General features: G+C 40.5%; 1 protein-coding gene across 2 annotated transcripts in view; it reads left to right on the forward strand.

Moving 5' to 3' along the window:
* Positions 1-21095, forward strand: part of LOC137383197 (ankyrin repeat and SAM domain-containing protein 6-like) — a 47435-nt gene that overhangs the window by 21615 nt on the left and 4725 nt on the right. The window contains exons 6-15 of one of the 2 annotated variants that reach the window (XR_010977351.1): positions 1229-1457; positions 1870-1919; positions 3105-3305; positions 5502-5679; positions 7744-7910; positions 8757-8940; positions 11653-11720; positions 12671-12714; positions 18940-19056; positions 20758-20844. Coding sequence is in view for 1 of the 2 variants with exons in the window: in XM_068055670.1 (XP_067911771.1) it covers positions 1229-1457; positions 1870-1919; positions 3105-3305; positions 5502-5679; positions 7744-7910; positions 8757-8940; positions 11653-11720; positions 18940-19056; positions 20758-20854 (1291 nt within the window). In the remaining variant the exon portion in view is untranslated. Of the gene's footprint in view, positions 1-1228; positions 1458-1869; positions 1920-3104; positions 3306-5501; positions 5680-7743; positions 7911-8756; positions 8941-11652; positions 11721-12670; positions 12715-18939; positions 19057-20757; positions 20855-21095 lie in introns of those variants that run through there. The other variant, XM_068055670.1, reaches the window with a different exon arrangement.

Raw genomic sequence — 21095 nt, forward strand, 5'->3', positions numbered from 1 at the left:
AAGCATCATCAAATCACTGAAGTTACTTTTTTCCAACACAGTAATCTGGAACCAACAGCTACAACAAAATAAATCAGTCAAATTGCTCACAATTCTTAATTGTCAGCTGCTATTTTCCTCCTCAGAGCTGAGTATATACAGCAAGCAGTAACTTGCATAATATGATGAGCACATGAACACAATTTTGAATTTATCCTTTAAGCAAGAAGTTTGTCCAACATACGCCTGCTCTTCTCTCGAGACCTGGAGCTTGAGTTGAAAATTTAATTTGGTGCAGAAGATTTCTGTGATGTGGTAAGTTGTACTATTGTGTGTAGGCCCACTACATTACACAGCCCACATCACTTGAGAACCAAGTAACAAAGGGCTAGGGAGTTTTAGTCCATTAACAAGTCCTGTTTTTGTGTGTTTGTAGCATGAGAACGTGGGGGCAGTATACATTTGTGATTGTTTCCCACCCCCACGCCTCCACAAAAATTGGTTTAAATTGTTGACTGATGGAAATTCTAAACTAAATGTGTGTGGGGTGATGTTTTTGTGTGTATTTCTGAGGGAACCTGTGTTTTGCTTAAGCGAAAGGAACATTTGAGGCATTTTGCTTTCAAACTCCAAATCTATTGAGAACTAAAAGGGGGAAAATAACTTTTTTTTAAATAAATACTGACAGGCTTTATGGAGGTAGAGGTAAAGAGTAACCAAACACAGGCTTTCACCGTAAGAATTTGGCATCGTAAGTGGATGCAGCTTGTTTTCTATTTGAATGTCAGTGGTTCCTATGAAGCACATCCCAGGACTGAAAGATTAAAGATGACTAACTGTTAGATGTAATCGCCCATTATATACATAGTTCTAACAAAAATACCTAAAACTATTGGCATGGAGTCCCTTCTAGGGACACTAAGCAAAATGCACCCAAAATGTGCAGACGTTGCACTACTTTTGCCAAGTTGAAGTTCCCACATAAACTCATTAGCATAAAGCCAAATGCACAATTTCCTACAAATTTCCTACAAATTGGTGCTAACAAGCATCGTTATTGATTTGTGACTGGAATGTAATGTGTGCCAGCATCACAAAGAAGAATGGAATTCCTTGGAAATGAACCATTCTTCAACTTTTTAAACTAATTGATCTGCAGCAACACAGATTTAATGCTCTTGGTCTTGCCTTTTAATTGACTTCAATTGACTGCTGGTTGCTTGAAATAATTGTTTCCTCTTTTGTATAGTCTTGGTGGAACAGAATGTCCAACAGATTCCGTAAACTGAAACTGACTAGGACACTCAGACATGGCTTTTCCACAAACCGGCTTGCCCCTTTTCTAGATGGACCTGAAATGGGACTGGATTCAACAATGAAAGCTGACCAGAAGGATGACCTCAATCATTCAGCAGTGATCATGTCTACAGTCAATACTGATTCATCTTTGGCTTGGGCATCAAAAAGAAATGACAGTGGTGAGAAATCCATTTTTGAAAAACATTATTGTGTCAGAAAAATAAATGACAAAGCTGCAAATTGTAGAATTAAAGAAGAATTTAATTACATGTTTCCAATCCCCTCTGCATTGTGCTCTTGAACAGCTGTTCCCCGTGGTATTGGTAGATAATGGCATATATTGTCAGCACTTAACAAAGTGCTGTTGTGTTCATTTTGTACCATGTGACTTGGCGCACTGTACAGTTGAAATAATGAAATTCATGAGAGAAATGTTTGATTTCTTATTAATATTTCTAATAATTATACCTTAATTTGTCTGTTTTGATTTGTACGAGATAACAAGTTACAGAATAAACTAAGTATCAGAGAAATCAGTATAAGACTTAACATAATTCAACATTTTTTTTTTGTTTTAAATCTGCTTTATAGGACTTGACCATACTAGTGCAGAAAAAGATGACTTTCTTCTCGCAACTATGGTAGGTTATTAATTGTATATGGGGTAATGGTTCTTTCCAGTAGTCTTGTATTAGTGAAATCAAAGTTGAATTTCAGGGTTGATATAGTTGCTTATCGTACTGCTTATGTGTACATTATAAAAATTAATATACTGATTTTTACAAAAAAATCACTGACAACTTTGGATGATGCCATATTGTGACTAGCAAGTAAATTAGTGTTTTTTCACATTTTATAGTTGAATCTCTTTACTTTTCGAGGTGAAGGACAAATAGAATAATTTCATAGGTTTTTATTTCCTCTCCAGTTAGCAGAGCTTGATGCTGGCACTGGATACCAAAACTCTTAATACTGTTGCCCAAGATGCTGCTTTGTCTCAACTTCAGAAGATTTCCCACATTGCATTGTTGTAACAGTGTCCATTTCCCATATTAATCGTCCTTGTGGGTTTCCTGAATGAGATTGTTAATTTTGTGTAATATGTCTAAGGTGCTGGAACCTAGGTTGAGATTATCCACAATCAGAGAAGGTCTTCAGTCTGTTTTACTGAATTGAATATATGTCCTGGTCTTTGATTTCTCAATTCAAAAAAAAGTGAAGGACCAAGATAATTTGTCGTCTAGGTAGAAGAAACTTGGTGATTCAGGAACTGGTGATTGACACCAAGTTGTGTTTAAAAGCCTGAATGTTTTAGGAAGAGGGAAAACTGAGAGGAAGTAAGGAATTTCACTGTTTTGAGCTGCTGGGAAAAAATGAAATGGAGTATGAAACTTTGTCATGAGTTTTGATTTTATCATGGTGAGATTGCACTGAAGTGGAAGAACGTGCAATAGAGGAATTGAGAAAGAACCAGAGAGGAAAATGGAACAAGTGAAAGGACTGTCTGCTAAATCACTATTGCACCAAGTCCTTCAATTGAGATTATGTTGCAATCTCCTACTATCTATTCTCCATATAACTTGTTTTTAGTAAAGAATAAATTGATTTGATCAAAATTACCATGACTTGATTTTCATGATTGTTACTCAGTAAAGGCACTATTTAAATGGGGATGCAAGGAATTGTAGACCAGTATTACTAAGTGTGTGTTTAGCTCTTTAATCAGCATTTGGAACTAAAGTAAAAATGCATTCAATCCATTTCAGAAGGAGATTTAAAGCTATAAAACCAGTTGTGCTTTTGTTTAAGACATCCCTCTATTACAGTTGAGAAATGGTGCACCCTTCACTCGTCTTCCCAGTGACAAGTTGAAAGCAGTTATTCCTCCATTTTTACCTCCATCAAACTTTGAACTGTGGAGCTCTGACAGGACACGAATGAACAAAGAGGGAAAATTGGAGCCTAGTGGGCTAGCTATGCCTCACAGGCTTGCAAAGCCCAACTTCAACAGCAGTGGAAATTCTGATGTAAGTTTTTTTTTAAAAATTAAGCTGTAACACATTTGCCTGTGGGGATAAGCTTTTTTAGTAGGTAGTAATGAATGTTGCTGCAAGCTTGTGTAGATAGGGACTTCAGCATATATAATACAAGTGCATGGTCTAATGGAGGTTTACAGCATCGAAAGAGGCCAATCGGCCCCTCGAGTCCTAACTTGGGACAAATGACACTTGAGAGCTGGGAACTGACTTCACAGGAACCATCAGTCTCTGCATTAAAAGTTGCACTTAAAATATTTATATGTAAATTACTGAATCCAGCATGAGAGAAACTATATTTGGGTTAGGATTGTGCAAAATGACTTGTATCCAATTAGTGGGTTACTTTAAAACCTGAAGTGACTAAGCTGGGAGTGATTTCGAGCTACTAACTCCAGTCCTCTAGATCATATTGAACTTTTGTTCTGTGGGCAACTGTGTAAATATTTCCAAATTACTATATATTGGTTAATTGAGGTCCACTCAAGTTTCACAGTAAATTTCTTCTCTTAGTTTTTTTTAAAAATTAAAAACCGAACATATTTAGGTTTGAAACCCAAACATCAGATGTAGTAAACCGAATGTTCTGTCTGTCCAAAGTGGTGGTATTTTCTTTTAGATTAAGTTTGCAAGTTCTCCCTGTGACCGCGTGGGTTTTCGCCGGGTGCTCCGGTTTCCTCCCATAGCCAAAGACTTGCAGGTTGATGGGTAAATTGGCCATTATAAATTGCCCCTAGTGTAGGTAGGTGGTAGGGGAATTGAGGTAAGGTGGGGATGTGGTAGGAATATGGGATTAATGTGGGATTAGTATAAATGGGTGGGTGGTCGGCATAGACTCGGTAGGCCGAAGGGCCTGTTTCAGTGCTGTATCTCTAAATAAATAAATATATTTCACCTTTGTAAGTTAGCTGCTCTCAAATAATTTGGTGAGAAATGAGTATCTCTCACAAGGGGAGCTTTTTTTCTGGTGTAGCCAAAGTGCTAATATGGTTCAAGCAAAAGACAGTTATAGGTGCATTTTTAAAAAATTAAACTTCAGAACTAGATATCCTCAATAGACTTTGTGCACAGTTCAGAGCTGCCTCAAGTATTTTAGGACAGTCAAAAGGTGAGATCTTGGTCAGTATAATTCAGCTGTGAGCTAGAAATTATGGTTGTGCGCTTTAAGATAAGTATTTGTCAGTTGCTTGTATTTTAACAGAAGTTTTAACCTTTATAAAATGCAAAGTGAATCCTGACAACACAGAGCACGCGCAGACCGATCGCGGACGTCATCAGTGCCTGCGAGCATTTGCCAGTATGAGTGCGTGTGCGCATGATGTCACCAAGCAATGACGTCTTCACCCCTCAATAGCTGACTCCATTCACCCGAACAGTACCCCACTCACTCCCATCATCCCTGCTTCAGTTGTCGCTTCCCCCCACGCGGCTGCTTGCTCCCTGCCACGGCCTTCCCTCGGCCACTTGCTCCTGCCCTCGTCGCTTCCCGGCTCTCCTCCCCTCATCTTTTCACTCCACGCCTCCCTGCTTCTTCTCTTTTCCCCCCCCCCACCCCACCCCCCCGCCAACTCTCAGCTACTTACTCCTGCCCTTGCCACTTCCCCTTCGCCTGCTGCCCGTCCCCCACACCCCCCAGCCACTCACTGCAGGACTTGCCGCTGCCAATTGTTCCGTCACGCTGCCCAGAGAAGCAAGGCGGGCTACGAGGGGTGGCAGTGCGACGTGGAAGCAAGTAGTCGAGAGGAGGGAAGTGTCACTGTCGGTGACCGTGACATTTTGGTGGATGAGGCTGCATTTGCGCATGTGCTAGTACTGTGCCACTTTGCGTTTGCTGACAATGCAACCACTGCCTTTAAACTGAATGGGTTAATGCCCCATAAGAGCAGGCAGACAAACATCGTTCAAACAGGTTAAGCATTTGTCTACCAATAGCATTGACAGTAATTTCTAGCCTTGTTGAAATCTGAAAGTAGTTATCTGCAGCATACTGTCTTTTTATTCCACTTAAGATACTTCGGCATCTTTATTCATAAACATTTTGGGGAAGTTTTTGTTTTCTAAAGTCCATTAGATAACTTTTTCCAAAAACGTTTTTTATTCTAATGGGATTAAATTTTAGAATAAGTAAAAGTGTATACAGTGAATGTTAAAACAGTTAGGCTAACATCATTTTCTTATTTATTTCAGACCTCTGTCAGCAGGTTGGGGAGATCTATTAAACTTCCTTCTATTACAAATCTTACCAGGAGCTCAGCCTCCCCCCCAAACTCAGGACATTTCAATTATTCTCCACATTCCTCTGGTGGATCTAATGGAGCGGTTGTCATCAGTAGACATTGCATCAGTGAACCACATAACCGCTCAGGTCTGAGGGATATCTTGTCTGCTTCTTTTAAAAGCAGTTTTTTTTTGTCTTCATTGAGAGTCTTCTAGTGGTCAGAGTGGATTGCCAGTCTGAGATTAAATTGGCTGTAGCAGTTCAAGTTCTGTACTCAATCTTGTTTTTAAGAGAAGCAGGTCATTTCAGGTCAGTTCTTGTACTTGTTGGGAATGACAATATTTCAAGCCTCTAGTGTTAACTTCTATATCAAGAAAAATCATGGAATCTTGGCGCATAGAAAGAGGCTATTAGACCCATTGTGCCTATGCTGATTTTCTTTTTCGAAAGAACTATCCAATTAGTCTCACTCCCCTGACCTTTACCCATAGCCCTGCTATATTATATATCTCACCTCTGGTTCTTTTGCCAACTGTCTTGAATCTCTTTCTGCTGGTACTGAGCCTCCTCCCAATGGACAGTTTTTCCTTATTTACTCTTACAAAATCATCATCATTTTGAACATCTGTGAAATCTCTCCTAACCTTCTCTGCTCTAAGAACTCCCAGCTTCTCTCGTCTCCACACATAACTGAAGTAAATTATTTTCTAATTTTTGCCCAATGGATGGAGTTTCTACAATGTGCTAATTTTTACTATATAAAATATTCAGTGTTCAGGTAATGAGGTATACCTTGAAGTTCCACAATTATATGCATTTATCTAGAATATACTTTGAACAGTAGGCATCACATATGGAACATTGACATTTTAAAAACAATTTAGTTAGAAAAATGTTGTAAATACAGTAGTGTAGCAGTTTAGGATTGTGTTTAAATGTACACTGACTGATTAGTGGTTAATGAATGAAGCATTCCACCATTAACTTCAACCAAGCAACTAATTGCAACAATTTGTAAATTAAGTTTGAACCATTAAGCCATCACTTAGTTTACTTTTGATTGAAAGTTGCTTAATTCAAATAATCTGATTCAGTTATTTTAACACTAAATTACTATTGTTTTTGCAACCTAATTTAAATGATTGAATCATTGTTTTAGCGTAAATAATTATCAGTAGTAGACTGAAGTTTAAAGATCACGTATAATGCATACTTGAAAGAGTTACGGAGCCACAATTCACTTTTTTTGAGTTTTTAAAGTGCATTCATAAGTACTTTTATGGTTGCATGAAACATTTTGTAATTATTTATTAACATTTGCCACGTTTTGCAGAATTGGGGTTGGCCATCAACAATATTAATAAGCAAGATTGCAAGTCAGATGCCTCCATGTTGAGATTTGTTTTTTTGGTCATATGACTCATCATCTGTCCTTCTGCTTTCTGCATTTGACAGTTTTTGTGAATTTTTTTGAAGGTATCTAGCCAACTCTGGGTTCAGTGCATTAATACAAATACAAAGGAAGATTTGATAAATTGTGACTTCCTTGTTAGAACAATGCAGTTTACAGGAAACGGTGTTTAAAGTTCTGAAAAGATGGTGCAGGGTAGATTATAAGTAGACTGTTTCCAGTGGTTGAGTGGCCATAAATGTAAAATTATAAAAGATTTAGCAGAGAGAGCAACAGAAACTTCTTTACACTACTTGTTGGCCAGAGCATGATGATCCAAGTACAGCTGCTTTTCTATTTTCGATTTCTTCCAAGATCTGCAGGCTAAATGTCCTCTAATGAAAAGCTGCCTTAAATGAGTTAGAAGTGGAACTAATTGAAGATTTTGAGCACCATCGACTGTTCGAAGCATAGATCCTAGGAATGGAACCAGTTCCTATGGGACTTGGGTGCCCATTGATTAGTCAAGACAGGTTAACACCTTTTGTGTCTCTGCACCAGGGCCCAAGTATCCAGACCAGCACTCAAGTCAGGTGGCAGGGTGAGGAAGAATTTTTAAGATTGCATTAAGAATAGGCCAATGGCTGCTCACCGTTCAGTTTTTCCTCTTATGCTCAATGGCTTTTTGCACAGCATGGCTGAGATTTGGATTTAGTTAAGTAAACAACATTGCTGTAACCTTCTACTCAGTGACTCCCTTCGTACCAGCAATTTAGGAATTTAACTGTAAAAATATGTAAATTTTGTTTATAAATTTGCAGGAGGGAGTTCAGATAGTGTCTTGTCACAAATCGCAGCCCAACGGCGGAAAGCAGCAGGTTTACCTGAATTAAAAACAAACAGGGAGATTCTGCCTCAACCAACTTCTGTCGAAACTAGCCTTCCTAAACTGCCAGCCATGCCAAGTGTGGACAATTGCATTGTACAGGTAACTTTTTCTAGTCTTGGGTTAAAATCAGTTAGGTATCCATCACAGTTCAGACGAGACTGATCGTCACAGCTGCAATTGAGTCTTGGGGAATTGTGAAGATGACCATTTCAATGTTGCAACATTTGATCTCTGTAAAAGCAATAAAGGCCATACTCTTTTAAAATGATTGTCAGAGCTTTGTTTTTCCTCAGCATCCAGATGCTTAAAGAATCAGCAATTTGGTCAACTGTTTCTACATTGGTAACTATTAAACAGTGAATAACCATGGAGTTGCAATAATAAATATTATCTTTTTTGGAGAATGTAAGTTGAAAGGTCACAATCTCATTAAAAAGGATTATGCTACTATTTTTATGTCAAAAAGCAAAAGGTTAAATATAGAAATTCACAAGTGCTTCTTTCCCTCCAGCTTTACAGATCAGTTTTTTAAATGCATTGAGCTGTGAATTATGTACTGAATTTTGTTGTAAGTCATTGTGAAGCCCTGGACTGCTTTTGATTGAGGGGATCAGAGGAATTTTCTAGAGGTGTTTTTTTTTCTCCTCTCTTATTGGCTTTTTGCCTCTCTCCGAAGATTAGAAGGCTTGGAAGATGGGGAAGGAATTGTCTAGTCATGATGCTCCAGGCATCAGGAATATGAGGCAGGCTTGATGGAACAGCTGGTCTTTTCCTACCTGTCATTTTCTTGCGTTCATATTGTATTGCAATGACGAGAAGAAATGCAGTCTGCTTGACGCTGAGCAGAACACTAGAATATTTGTGCGCTTGCAAACCTATTAAACTATTGTCACACCAGAATTACGCAATGTTCAATCATATCAATAATTTCTTTTGCTAAAACAGAAATGTGAGAAACAGCGACCATCGTCTAGTACGTCATCAAATTCGAAAAGCACCTCTCCTACTCTGACTCCATCACCGTCCCCCACCCCTAAAAGTTCCCAAGGAGAATCATCGGTGTCCTCATCATCTCATCAGCGGTCTAAGAGCAGTGGTGGGTCTAGTAGTGGAACCCTCACAGATGAAGGTAATGCATAGGTGCAAGGAGGGGACTCCGTCCCCTCGCCCCCCCCTACAGTGGGATTTGGCAGAGAGCACAAATTTCTTGGCTAAAACTTTATTGCAATAAGTGTGGTATAAAGTGCCTGTAAACTCTAATTGCTACAATTACAACCAATAAATCAGCCGATGACAGTTTTGAAAATACAGTACTTTCAAAGAACTAGTTTAATACACATGACCGACTTCTAATTTAAATTTGATGTACTGTAACAGCATTTCTGCAGCTACCGATCTGCTCAATCATGCCCTCACCTCCACCTTTTGATGTCCTTATCCCCACTAAAACCATTACTCTCTTGGTCTCGGTCTCTCTCATGCCCCAGTTATTGCTCCTGGTACAGACCCCATCCCTGACTTTAGTCCAAGGAAACAGACTTGAACAGTTATGGTGGACAACCGGTTTAACCATTCATTGCTAGATCTAGCTGGACCACATAAAGCACTATCTGATGTTGCCCTCCTCCGCCAAAGCTGATCACTATTTTAGGATCATCCTGGAATACAAAGATAACCCCCAGCTTCTTTTCTGTACTGAAAATCATTATCTTAAACCACCCTCCCCTCCAGCAAGTGCAAGTAGCTCATTAACCTTTTCGTCACTAAGATTGAGATCCTTTGTTGAGCTAAATTCCCCCAACCTAGCCCTGAACTTGCATCTTCGTCTGGTTTCTCGCCTATCCTATCTCATGCTTCCTCAAAGATCATCTTATTCATGAGAGCCACCTCTAGCTCCCTTGCTCCTATTCCCAACAAAATGCCGAGTACCCAGTTTCTCTTCCTGGCCCCCATGATAGCTGAGAATATTAATGGTGTTCTCTTCGCTTTAAGTTAGCTGTTATCATGCCCTCTTAAAACAAAACTTTAATGCTTCTGTCCTTGCATACTACTGCCCTATCTCCAGCCTCCCTTTTCCCCAAGTTTTTGAACATGTTAGTGCCTCCCAAACTCTCACACCGACAACTCACCTCCAATCAGTATTGCGTCCCTGCTGCAGCATCGAAATGGCCCTTATCCAAGTCACAAATGACATCCTATGGGACTGACGATGGTAAACTATCCCACCTCTTCCTTGACCTGTCTGTAGCCCTTGACTCACACCATTCTCCACCAACACCTTGTCTCAATTGTTTACCTGGGTGCTCTCACCTAGTTCCATTCCTATCTAGTCATAGCCAGAGAATCAGCTACAATGGCTTCTCTTCCCACTCCATTACTTCTGGAGTCCCCTAATGGTCTATCCTTATCCCCTCTCCTATTTCTCATTATCTAGCTTCCCCTTGGTAATGACATCCAAAACATGACATCAGATACGCTGATAACACCCAGCTCTGCGTCACCACTATCTCTCTTAAACCCTTCCATGCCTGTGATGTGTCAAGCCGCTCTTCTGAACTGAAAGTTCCTCCAATTAAATATTGGGAAGACTGAAGCTGTTGCCTCTGGTCCTTGTTGCAAACTCCATTCCCTAGTCATCGACTCTATCCCTCTCCTTAACCACTGTCTCAAGCTGAACCAGGCTGTGCACAGTCTTGGTATCCTATTTGACCCTGAGCTTCTGACCCATATCCTCTGTCACCATCTACTTCCAGCTCCATAACATAGACTATTTCTGCCGCTGCCTCAGTTAATCTGCTGCTGACACTCTCATCATGCTTTTGCTACCTCTAGACTTGACTATTGCAGTGCTGTCTTGGCTGACTTCCCATTTTGCACTCTTAGTAAACTTAAGGTCATCCAAAACTTTTCCCATATTCTTTAACTTGCACGAAGACACATTCACCCTGCATGCTCATTGAACTATAGCAGTTCCCTGAACAGCAACACTTCAATTTTTAAAATTCTAACCCTTGTTTTCAAATCCCTCCATGACCTCTTCCCTCCCTATCTCTTAAACCCCCTCCCTCCAAGGTCTCTGCTCTCGTCGAATTCTGGCTGCTCACACGTCCATGATTTTCTTTCCTCCATCACTGATGGCTGTGCCTTCGGTTGACTATGGACCTAAGCTCTGGAATTTCCTCCCTAAATTTTGCCCTCTTTTGTGAAGATGCTGCTTAAAACTTACCTCTGACCAAGCTTTGAGTCACATGGCCTGATATCTCCTTGAGTGGCTCAGTGTCACATTTTATTTGATGATGCTCCTGTGAAACACCTTGGAACATTTTTCTACATTAAAGACATTGTATAAATGCAAGTTATTGTATATACTTGTATATAACTCTAGAAATTTGGTGACAGTTTAGGGGTTAAAAGTAGTTGAGTTGGCTTGAATATGAACCATTGTGACAGATGATAGCTTGCTCTTGTATGTGCTTTTACCTGCTCCTTGCAGATCTCATGTCTATTTTGGATTCTGCTGCTGCCTGTCTGTAGTGGTGGCAGCATGTCAAACAACAAGAGTGTATTAAAATCACATTTCCCACATCCTTGGAAGCCATAGTGTCAAGGGCTGGCCGTCAAATATAATTTGTGTTTTCCTTACTGAGGGCTGGAAGCTGTGGTGTGAGGGACGTTATTATCCTATTTAGCACTTATCCTTTAAGAGTCCATCCAGCATTTCTGGCACATAGCCTCCTTCTCAGGCTTTACTGCATCATGACTGAATCTCAACATAATCTAAGTAAGAAAGATTTAAAGTAATATCAGCTGATACCACATGCATGCTTTTTTTTTTCTCCAGATGAATTATCCAGTATCTTAAAAAAGCTGTCACTGGAAAAATATCAACCTATATTTGAGGAACAAGAGGTAATGCCAGTGTTTAATTTTCTTAAATAATATTTTGAATATCTTTCAAAATCATGTAGAATTTTAACTCGTGAAACTTTTTCATTATATTTTAACCTTCCATTCAGCAAGAATGAAATAAAAGATGGAATGTATACATCTCCATAAGCATACAGCATTTTATTTTGTAAGAGCAATTTGACATTGTCTGTATTCCTTTCAAAAGTGCACAAAGTCGGAGCTTTCCCTTCTATCTTTAGATGCATCCTGTCCATAATTCCAGCTTCTGTTGAAACATTTTTCCTTATCAAACTTGGTAAATAATTTTTTTAAAGAGTGGGTCTCAACTTTTCTTTACATGAATATACTGGAATCAATGCTGGAAAGATTGAAGACTCAAGGCCATCATTTTGGTCATGGTTACAATTTATCATTTTTCTTATTACCAGTGTGGTTGGTTATTTTTAATTGTATTCAACACTTTTTTTTTTAACCTCAACCTTTCCTCAACTTTTATCTTCATCAGAAATTCTTGGCATTTTTTTCTTTCATAAATCTCCTTGGGTCACACACCACTCCCTAGTTCAGATGCAGTAGGAATGCAACCAGCTGTCAAACATCTGGTCTTGAGCTTGTCACCCAAGATGGTCTACTTGCTCTTTCACAATTTTTTCCTCAAAGTATTTCAAAAACCTCTTTTCTTTCCTTTAACTTTTCATAGATTTTTTTGTGGGTGGAAAAGCAGACCCTTTAAATGTTGGTCCTGGTTCTGCTTTTGGTTTAATAGCATTTTGCTTTCTCAATTTTTTTTGTACTCCTTTTTTTAATTTCATCCTCTGGAGGGAGTCTTTTGAAAACTATTCTGATTATTGTGATTCTGATTCTTGCAGCAGTGTTTTTGCTCATTTCTGTGCATCGTCCAATGGAGTATAATAGCCCATTTCTATATTTTCTCTCTTGTCTTTCTGCAGTCTTCCACTTTAATTCTCTCTCTAGCTGTGAAAGTAACCAGGTGGTAAGTATTCATCCTTGTACAGAATGTCTGTCTGATTTTGAGATTTTTCTGCTAGTAAGTATTTACAGAAATGGTTATTATAAAACATTTTTTTTCTCAAGTAGTCTAACATTAACAGCAGCATTGTGGCTATTATGTTTAAATGAGGACTAGACATGAAGTATAACTGCCCCTAATTTAATAGTATTAAATATTGAAGCCACAAGGTTGACTGATTGCAGTAAATGAAAATGTCTCACTGGTGCAATAGCGCTGCTATTCTGTTGTTGGGACAGAGTAAAGGGAGCTTTATTCTTCATCTAATGCAAGCATTGAGAACTTTGGAAGGGTTAATTATTCCATTTTTTCAGTGCTAACATCTTTCACCCTGTTGAGTAAACAATGTGGTAACATCTACACTGCGTTTGAAACCAGTAGCATAACCGGTTTCTCTCTGAAACCAGATCTGTTCACTACACTCTGCAATATCCCTGGTTGTTGTTTCAATGCACATGAAGAAAATTTGGGCCGAAGGGCTGTATCCCTAAATAAATAAAATTCAACAAAAACATGTAATTTTAACAGTCCATTTATAAGGTCAGCTGTTCCTGTGATTATATTAAAACGTGTTTTTTTTTAATATGCTGTTAAATAATTTTCACAGTGATCTGTGTTCTTTTTATGGTGTTTATCTTGCAGTGCCATTACTGCGGAATTTTTTTTTTATTATTTAGAGATACAGCACTGAAACAGGCCCTTCGGCCCACCGAGTCTGTGCCGACCAACAACCACCCATTTATACTAATCCTACATTAATCCCATATTCCCTACCACCATTCTCCTACCATCTACCTACACTAGGGGCAATTTACAATGGCCAATTTACCTATCAACCTGCAAGTCTTTGGCTGTGGGAGGAAACCAGAGCACCTGGCGGAAACCCACGCAGTCACAGGCAGAACTTGCAAACTCCGCACAGGCAGTACCCAGAACTGAACCTGGGTTGCTGGAGCTGTGAGGCTGCGGTGCTAACCTATTATCTTCTATTTTACAATATGTAAAACCTATTTGAAAACAGTTTATTCTGTGTACTGCATCCATCACGCACACCTGAAGTGAATTAGCAAGGGAAACATCACCTAAGGGTGAATTCTCTTTTTATAACAGTTCTGTGACTACTTTGTTCTCGTGTGACTATTTCAATTATACACCACCTAAGAGGACCTTTTCCCACCTGGGCCACCAGTTAATTGTTCCAGAGTGGATAAATATTTGATGTTTGTGCCCAAGTTGCACCTTCAAAAGAAAAGCCTTGCTGTACCTGCTGTGACTTTTTTTTTCCCAAACCTTTTTTTTTCAGTAGTTTACTGCATTTCCATAAGATGTTCAGATTGTTTTTTGAATCCTTGATTCTTTAATACCACCATCTGCATCAATTTTAGCAGTGTGGAATTTGCAGGCATTTACTGTAGTAAGTACCCATGGCCAGTACCATGGCTGCTAAAGCATGGCCCTGGCTTCTGCAAAATTGGTCTGTAAAGTTCTTTGGGCTTTTTGGCAGGCATACTGGAATGTTGTCACTCTACCTTGGTTAAGTACAACCTACATTAACACAACACTGGCTCATTATTGGATCAATACCTACCACCATCTGTAGTGTGCACATTAGCTTTACCAAAGTCAACAAGAATTATAGAAAATTTACATTAGATTAGGAGGCTTTTTGGCCCATTGTGTCTGCTGTCTGATAAAGAGCTATCTAGCCTAATCCCACTTTCCAGCCCTTAATTTGTAGCCCTGTGGATTTTTGGCACTTCAAGTGCATATGGAATTATTTTTAAAAATGCGATGAGGGTTTCTGCCTCTACTACCTTTTTTTTCAGGCAATGAGTTCTAGACCCCCCCACCACCCTCAGTGAAAGAATATCTCCAACTCCTCCCTAATCCTTCTGCTAATTACTTTAAATCTATGTCCCTTGGTTATAAACCTCCCTCCTAAGGAAAATAAGTCCTTTTTAACCACTCTATCTAGGGCCCTCATAATTTTATGAAATCTCCCTTCAGCCACCTTTTGCTTTAAAGAAACAACCCCAGCCTATCCTTTCTTTCCTCATAGCTAAAATTCTCCATTCCTGGTAACTCTACTCTGTAGCCTGTCAAATGCAGTCACATCCTTCCTATTATGTTCAACCTAATATGGAAGAAGTTTGTGCAATAGTACTCATCTTCTTGAATATATCTCCCATTTTATTGACCTATGATTAAAACCCAGCTCTGTTCACGCATGTTCATGTGACTCCCATCTCAGTTTTTTATACTCCTCTTTATTTGGGGTTTGTTATGAGAACATAGTCTGGGTTCCATGTTTGAGAGCACTCTATCTCTAGTACCAAACTGGGTCCTAAGTTTGGTCTTTCAGAAATAGACTTGTCCTCTTTTTGAATACTATATGCAATCTAAAATGCTGGTCACGGAAATACTGCACTGTTGGTAGCTGTAATTTAGTGAGCTACAGCCATGAGTTGTCAGTCTGCCTGGTATACTGATCATGTAGTACTTAGAACATATTGGTATTTTCTGCTAAAGATTGTAACCCATTTTGAGCCAAGGAGTTTTGATTATTTCCTTTTCATCCTTCTTTCTCTTCCCCACCACCTCTGAGATCTGAGCTAAAATGAGGTTTCATTGTATGGATGTCTGTAGGGCTCTGACATATTATGTGGATGGTATAAAATCCTTCGATTTAATCTAACTGTTTTTTGTGGTTGAGATTTTTTTAAGCAAATCTGTCCATGTAGCTTCATGTATCCATTGTTGCTGCTATCTCTGATAGGAAACTGAAAGGAAGCCACCATGGTATGGCCTGTATATCACTAAAAGAGCTGTTATATTGACGACATCCTCACTCAATAGTTCAGCATCTAACCTAGGCTGACATGTCAGCGCAATACTGAGGGACTGTTGCACTGTAAACTCTCTCGTTTTGGAAGATGTGTTAAATTGAGGCCCCATCTTTCTGCTCAGGTGGCTGTAAATAATCCTATTGCTCTTCTCAAAGAAGAGCATGGGTGTTCCTTTGGTGTCCTGGTCAACCTTTTATCCCTCAACTTTACTGAAACAGATTATCTGGCCACTTACCTCCTTTACTGTTTATGGGACTTTACTGTGTTCAAATTGCCTGCTGCGTTTGCCTACATAACCAGTGACTGCACTTCAAAAGTAATTATTTTGCTGTAAGGTGCTTTGGCATGTTCTAAGGTTAGATGCAAATAAATAAAAACTACAAGAAATGGGAGTTCTTTTGGAACCAGTTACCTAAAATGATCCACATATTTTTGCCAAACGTAACTGTTTTGGATCTGCAGCTGGTAGGTCTGCCCCTGCAGTTAGTTTTTATTTCCCTGCCAGGACTCCCACACCTCCCTGCCCTGCCTTTCCCTGAAACCTTGTGAAATGTAAATGGGTATACTTTTGATGGATTCTTTGTTCAAAAATGAACTGGCTTTACAGGGCTTAACATGTCTTTTTAATGTTGCTTAATATCAGCGCTCATTAAATGGGGATCTTTTTTTTTTATATTCCTTTATAAGATGTGGGCATCATTGACGAGGGCAAATTTGTTGCCCTTGAGAAGGTGGCAGTGAGATGTGAGATGCCTTCTTGAAGCGCTGCAGTCCATGTGGTGTAGGTACATCCGCAGTGCTATTAGAAAGGAATTTCCAGGTTTTTGACTCCGTGGCATTGAAGGAATGGTGATATATTTCCAAGTCAGGACAGTGGTGTGGCTTGGAGGGGAACTTGCATGGCGGTGGTCCCATGCGCCTGCTGCTCTTGTCCTTCTCAGTGGTAGAGATCATTGGTTTGGAAGATGCTATCGAAGGAGGCTTGACAAGCTGCTGCAGTGAGTCTTGTAAATGATGCACACTGTTGCCACTGTGCACCAGCAGTGGATGAGGTGCTGATCAAGCAGGCTGCTTTGTCCTGGATGGTTTCGAGCTTCTTGAGTGGGGCTGCACTCGTCTAGGCAAGAGGAGAATATTCCATCACACTCCTGACTTGTGTTCTGTAGATGGTGGGCAGCCTTTGGGGAGTCAGGAGGTGAATTACTTGCTGCAGAATTCCAAGCTTCTGACCTCTTATAGCCACAGTATCAATATGGTCGGTCTTGTTAAGTTTCTGGTTAATGCAAACCACCCCCCCCCCCCCCCCCCCCCCACAACCCCAGATGTTGATGGGGATTCAGCGATGATATTGCCATTGAACATCAAGGGGAGATGGTTAAATTCTCTCTTGGAAATGGTCATTGCCTGGCACGTGTGATGTGAATGTTAAGCCACTTATCAGCCTGAATCTTGTCCAGGTCTTGCTGCATGTGGGCTGCTTCAGTAACTGAGGAGTTGCGAATGGTACTGAACACTGCAATAATCAGTGAACATTCCCACTTCTGACCTTACGAAGGACATTAAGGAAGCAGCTGAAGATGGTTGGGTCTCGGACGCTATCCTGAGGAACTCCTTCAGCGATATCTTGGAGCTGAGCTGATTGATCTTCATTAACCACAGTCATCCTTTTTGCTCGGTATGATTTCAAACCAGTGGAGAGCTTTCCCCGATTCCCATTGACTTCAATTTTGCTAGTGTTCCTTGATGTCAAGGGCAGTTGCTTTCTCCTCACCTCTTGCGTTCAGCTCTTTTGTGCATGTTTGGACCAAGGCTTTAATGAGGTCTGGAGCCAAGTGACCCTGGCGGAACCCAAACTGAGTATTAGTGAGCAGGTAATTACTGAGTAAGTGCTGCTTGATAGCACTGTCGCGACACCTTCCATCACTTTACTGCTGATCAAAAGTCGACTGATGGGGCGGTAATTACCTGGATTGGATTTGTCCTGCTTTTTGTGGACAGGACATATGCGGGCACTTTTCCACATTGTCAAGTAGATGCCAGTGTTGGAGCTGTACTGGAACAGCTCGGCTAGGAACACGGATAGTTCTGGAACACGCATTTTCAATACGACAGCTGGGATGTTGTCAGAGCCCATAATCTTTGCTGTGTTCAGTGCCTTCAGCTGTTTCTTGAAATCGCGTAGAGGGGGATGATTGTGGAGCCGCCTCCCCCAGTTAGTTGTTTAATTGTCCATTACCATTCACGAATTGGAGTGGCAGTATTGCACAGCTTTGATCTGTTGATTATGGGATCGCTTAGCTCTGTATATTGCATGCTGCTTTCATTTTTGCATTCATGTCAATCCTGTGTTGTAGCTTCTCCAGCTGGCGCCTCATTTTTAGGTATGCCAGATGCTGGTCCTGGCATGCTCTCCTGCAGTCCTCATGGAACCAGGGTTGATCCCCTGGCTTGATGGTAATGGTACAGGTGAGGGATATGCTGGGACATGAGATTACAGTCCTGCTGCTGATGGCCCATAGCACTTCATGGATGCCCAGTTTTGAGTTGCTAGATCTGTTCTGATTCTATCCCATTTAGCACCATGGTGGTGCCAGATAACACAATGGAGGGTGTTCTTAGTGTGAAGACAGAACTACATCTCCAAAAGGACTGTATGATGACTGCTCCTTACCAGTACTGTCATGGATAGGTGCATCTATTAGCTAGGTTGGTGAGGAAGAGGTCAGGTAGGTTTTTCCACTTCTGGTTCTCACCACCTGCCACAATCCCAGTCTGGCAGATATGTCCTTCAGGACTTGGGTCAGTAGTGGTGTTGTCGAGCCACACTTGGTGAAAAGTCCCACCCAGAGTACATTCTGTACACTTGCTACCCTTAGTACTTCTTCCAAGTGGCGTTCAACACAGATGTACTGATTCTTCAGCTGAGGGAAGCCAGTCGATGGTAATCAGCAGGAGGCCTCCTTGCTGACGTTTGACCTGATGCCTTGAAACTTCATGGGGCGCTGAGTAAATGTTGATGACTTCCGGAGTGCCACACTCCTGACTTGTATACCAGATCTACCTCTGGTGGGTCTGTTTTCCTGGTGGGAAGTGATCACCCAAGAATGGTGATGGGAGAGTGTATGACATTGGCTGTATGATTCAGTGAGTATGACTGTCAAGCTATTGCTTTAGCAGGCTGTGACACTACTCTCCCAATTTTACCAAAACATCTTAAAGAAAGATTCTGTCCATTTCCCATCAGAACTGGTGTGTGGAGGATGCTCATTAGAAGAATGAAGATGATCTTGAAATATGTCTTTTGCTGAAGTGTCCAAAGATATGAAATTTCTTGTCCTTGCAGGTGGATATGGAAGCATTCCTTACACTCTCTGATGGTGATTTGAAGGAGTTGGGTGTAAAGACAGATGGTTCAAGGCAGCAGATCTTGGCTGCAATCTCAGAATTAAATGCTGGAAAGGTATGGATTGGATTAACTTCGGTGAAAAAATTTCTGGTCGCTAAAATTCTGTTCGTTTTAATTTGTTGCTTGGATATTTACCCAAAGGCATAAAGATGTTTGAGCACAGTGCAAGGATATTTCTTTTCAAATCACTTAAATGATTCCTTGTCATTAGGCTCCAGTGTATTGTCCAAATGCAAGTTTATTATTAGACCCGAATAAAATAATAACCATTACGGTTATAGATTCATACGCCTAAGTTTCCTGTAGACACAAGGTGATCAAGCATGGCTTCTATAAGTGGTGCATTTCTGACTATCCCATAAGCTCTAATTACAAGATGGCTACTACCTGTTTTTGTATATCGCTCTTTACCCATGTCACATGTCTCAAGACGTTCCATGCATCCTTTTAAAGAACCCTCCACTTTAATGTGTCATATCACATGATGTCCAGAATGTATGTTGAAGTGAGGTTCCTTCTCTCAAGAGCTTGAAATAATGGTCATCTTGATGGTTAACTGCTAATCAATTTAAACTGATTTTCCTGCCTGGCATTCCAAAGGAACTGGCGATGCCCTGGACCATCCCAGACAGTTAATATTATTGGCTGGTCTATTAAGTTTTCTGCTCCTCCATAACCTTTGGTATTAACAATATGTATTTATGTTTAGTTTAGTTTAGTTTAGAGATACAGCACTGAAACAGGCCCTTCGGCCCACCAAGTCTGTGCCGACCATCAACCACCCATTTATACTAATCCTACACTAATCCCATATTCATACCACATCCCCACCTGTCCCTATATTTCCCTATCACCTACCTATACTAGTGGCAATTTATAATGGCCAATTAACCTATCAACCTGCAAGTCTTTGGCATGTGGGAGGAAACCGGAGCACCCGGAGGAAACCCACGCAGACACAGGGAGAACTTGCAAACTCCACACAGGCAGTACCCAGTATTGAACCCGGGTCGCTGGAGCTGTGAGGCTGCGGTGCTAACCACTGCGCCACTGTGCCTTTAATATAATAAAACATCCCAAGAGGATTCACAGAAGCATTATAAAGCAAACTTGACAGAGCCACATATTTGGGCAGATGGCCAAAAGCTTGGTCAGAGGTGAGTTTTAAAGAGCATCTTAAAGGAAAGAGAGCTTTAGGCAGGAATTCCAGAGCTTGGGTCCTAGGCAGCCGAAGGCATGACCATCAGTGGTGAAACGATTAAAATCAGGGATGTTCAAGAAGCCAGAGTTAGAGCAGTGCTGATATCTTGGTGGATTATGGGGCTGTAGGAGAGTACAGGGATGGGGAGGGCTGAGGCCATGGAGGAATTTGAAAATGAGGATGAGAAATTTAAAATCCAGCGGTTGCCTAACCAGGAGCCAGTGTGTTTGTGGGCTCATTGTTCGTGTTTGTACTGTGAAAACTAATCAGATAGTAGAGAGGGAAAAAGTTAACTTTTTTTTTCATGCCATGGAATTTCCACTCTTGACCTACTCCAAGCAGCTCACTGAGGATACAAAGAGACAAATAGTAACTTGCGTCTATTATATCTACAGCAGTGGTCTTCTGACAGCATTGCCAGCCACACCACTTGCCCAGTTGGTTACCTGAGTCTCCTACTCATGCAGGCCTTTGTTCTTTGACCTGTGAACAGTGCTGTAAGGGATGTACTAATATACTGCTAATATAAATATCAAGTTTTCTTTTAATTACAGGGACGTGAGAGGCAGATTCTACAGGAAACGATTCACAATTTTCATTCATCTTTTGGAAGCAGTGCAAGCAATTCTCGTCATCAGAATTTTCTGCAATGTAAGTTTTTTTTCGGAATGGAGAGCAGTTGATGAATAAAGTACATGTGACACCCTTAATCCATAGGAGTTCACATCCTTATGGGAAAAGCATGCATGCAAATGGAGTAACTATGGAAATTTAAGGATGCTGAGGCCCAGCATGCCAATGCATGCTGTTCAGTCTTGCTGAAAAAATACTGCCTAAGGTCCTGATAACTGCCTTATTCCCATTAACCTGAAAGTCTGCAGCCTTTCCAGTT

This window comes from Heterodontus francisci, chromosome 2 (assembly GCF_036365525.1).
Source record: "Heterodontus francisci isolate sHetFra1 chromosome 2, sHetFra1.hap1, whole genome shotgun sequence".
In the NCBI taxonomy this organism is placed as follows: Eukaryota; Metazoa; Chordata; class Chondrichthyes; order Heterodontiformes; family Heterodontidae; genus Heterodontus; species Heterodontus francisci.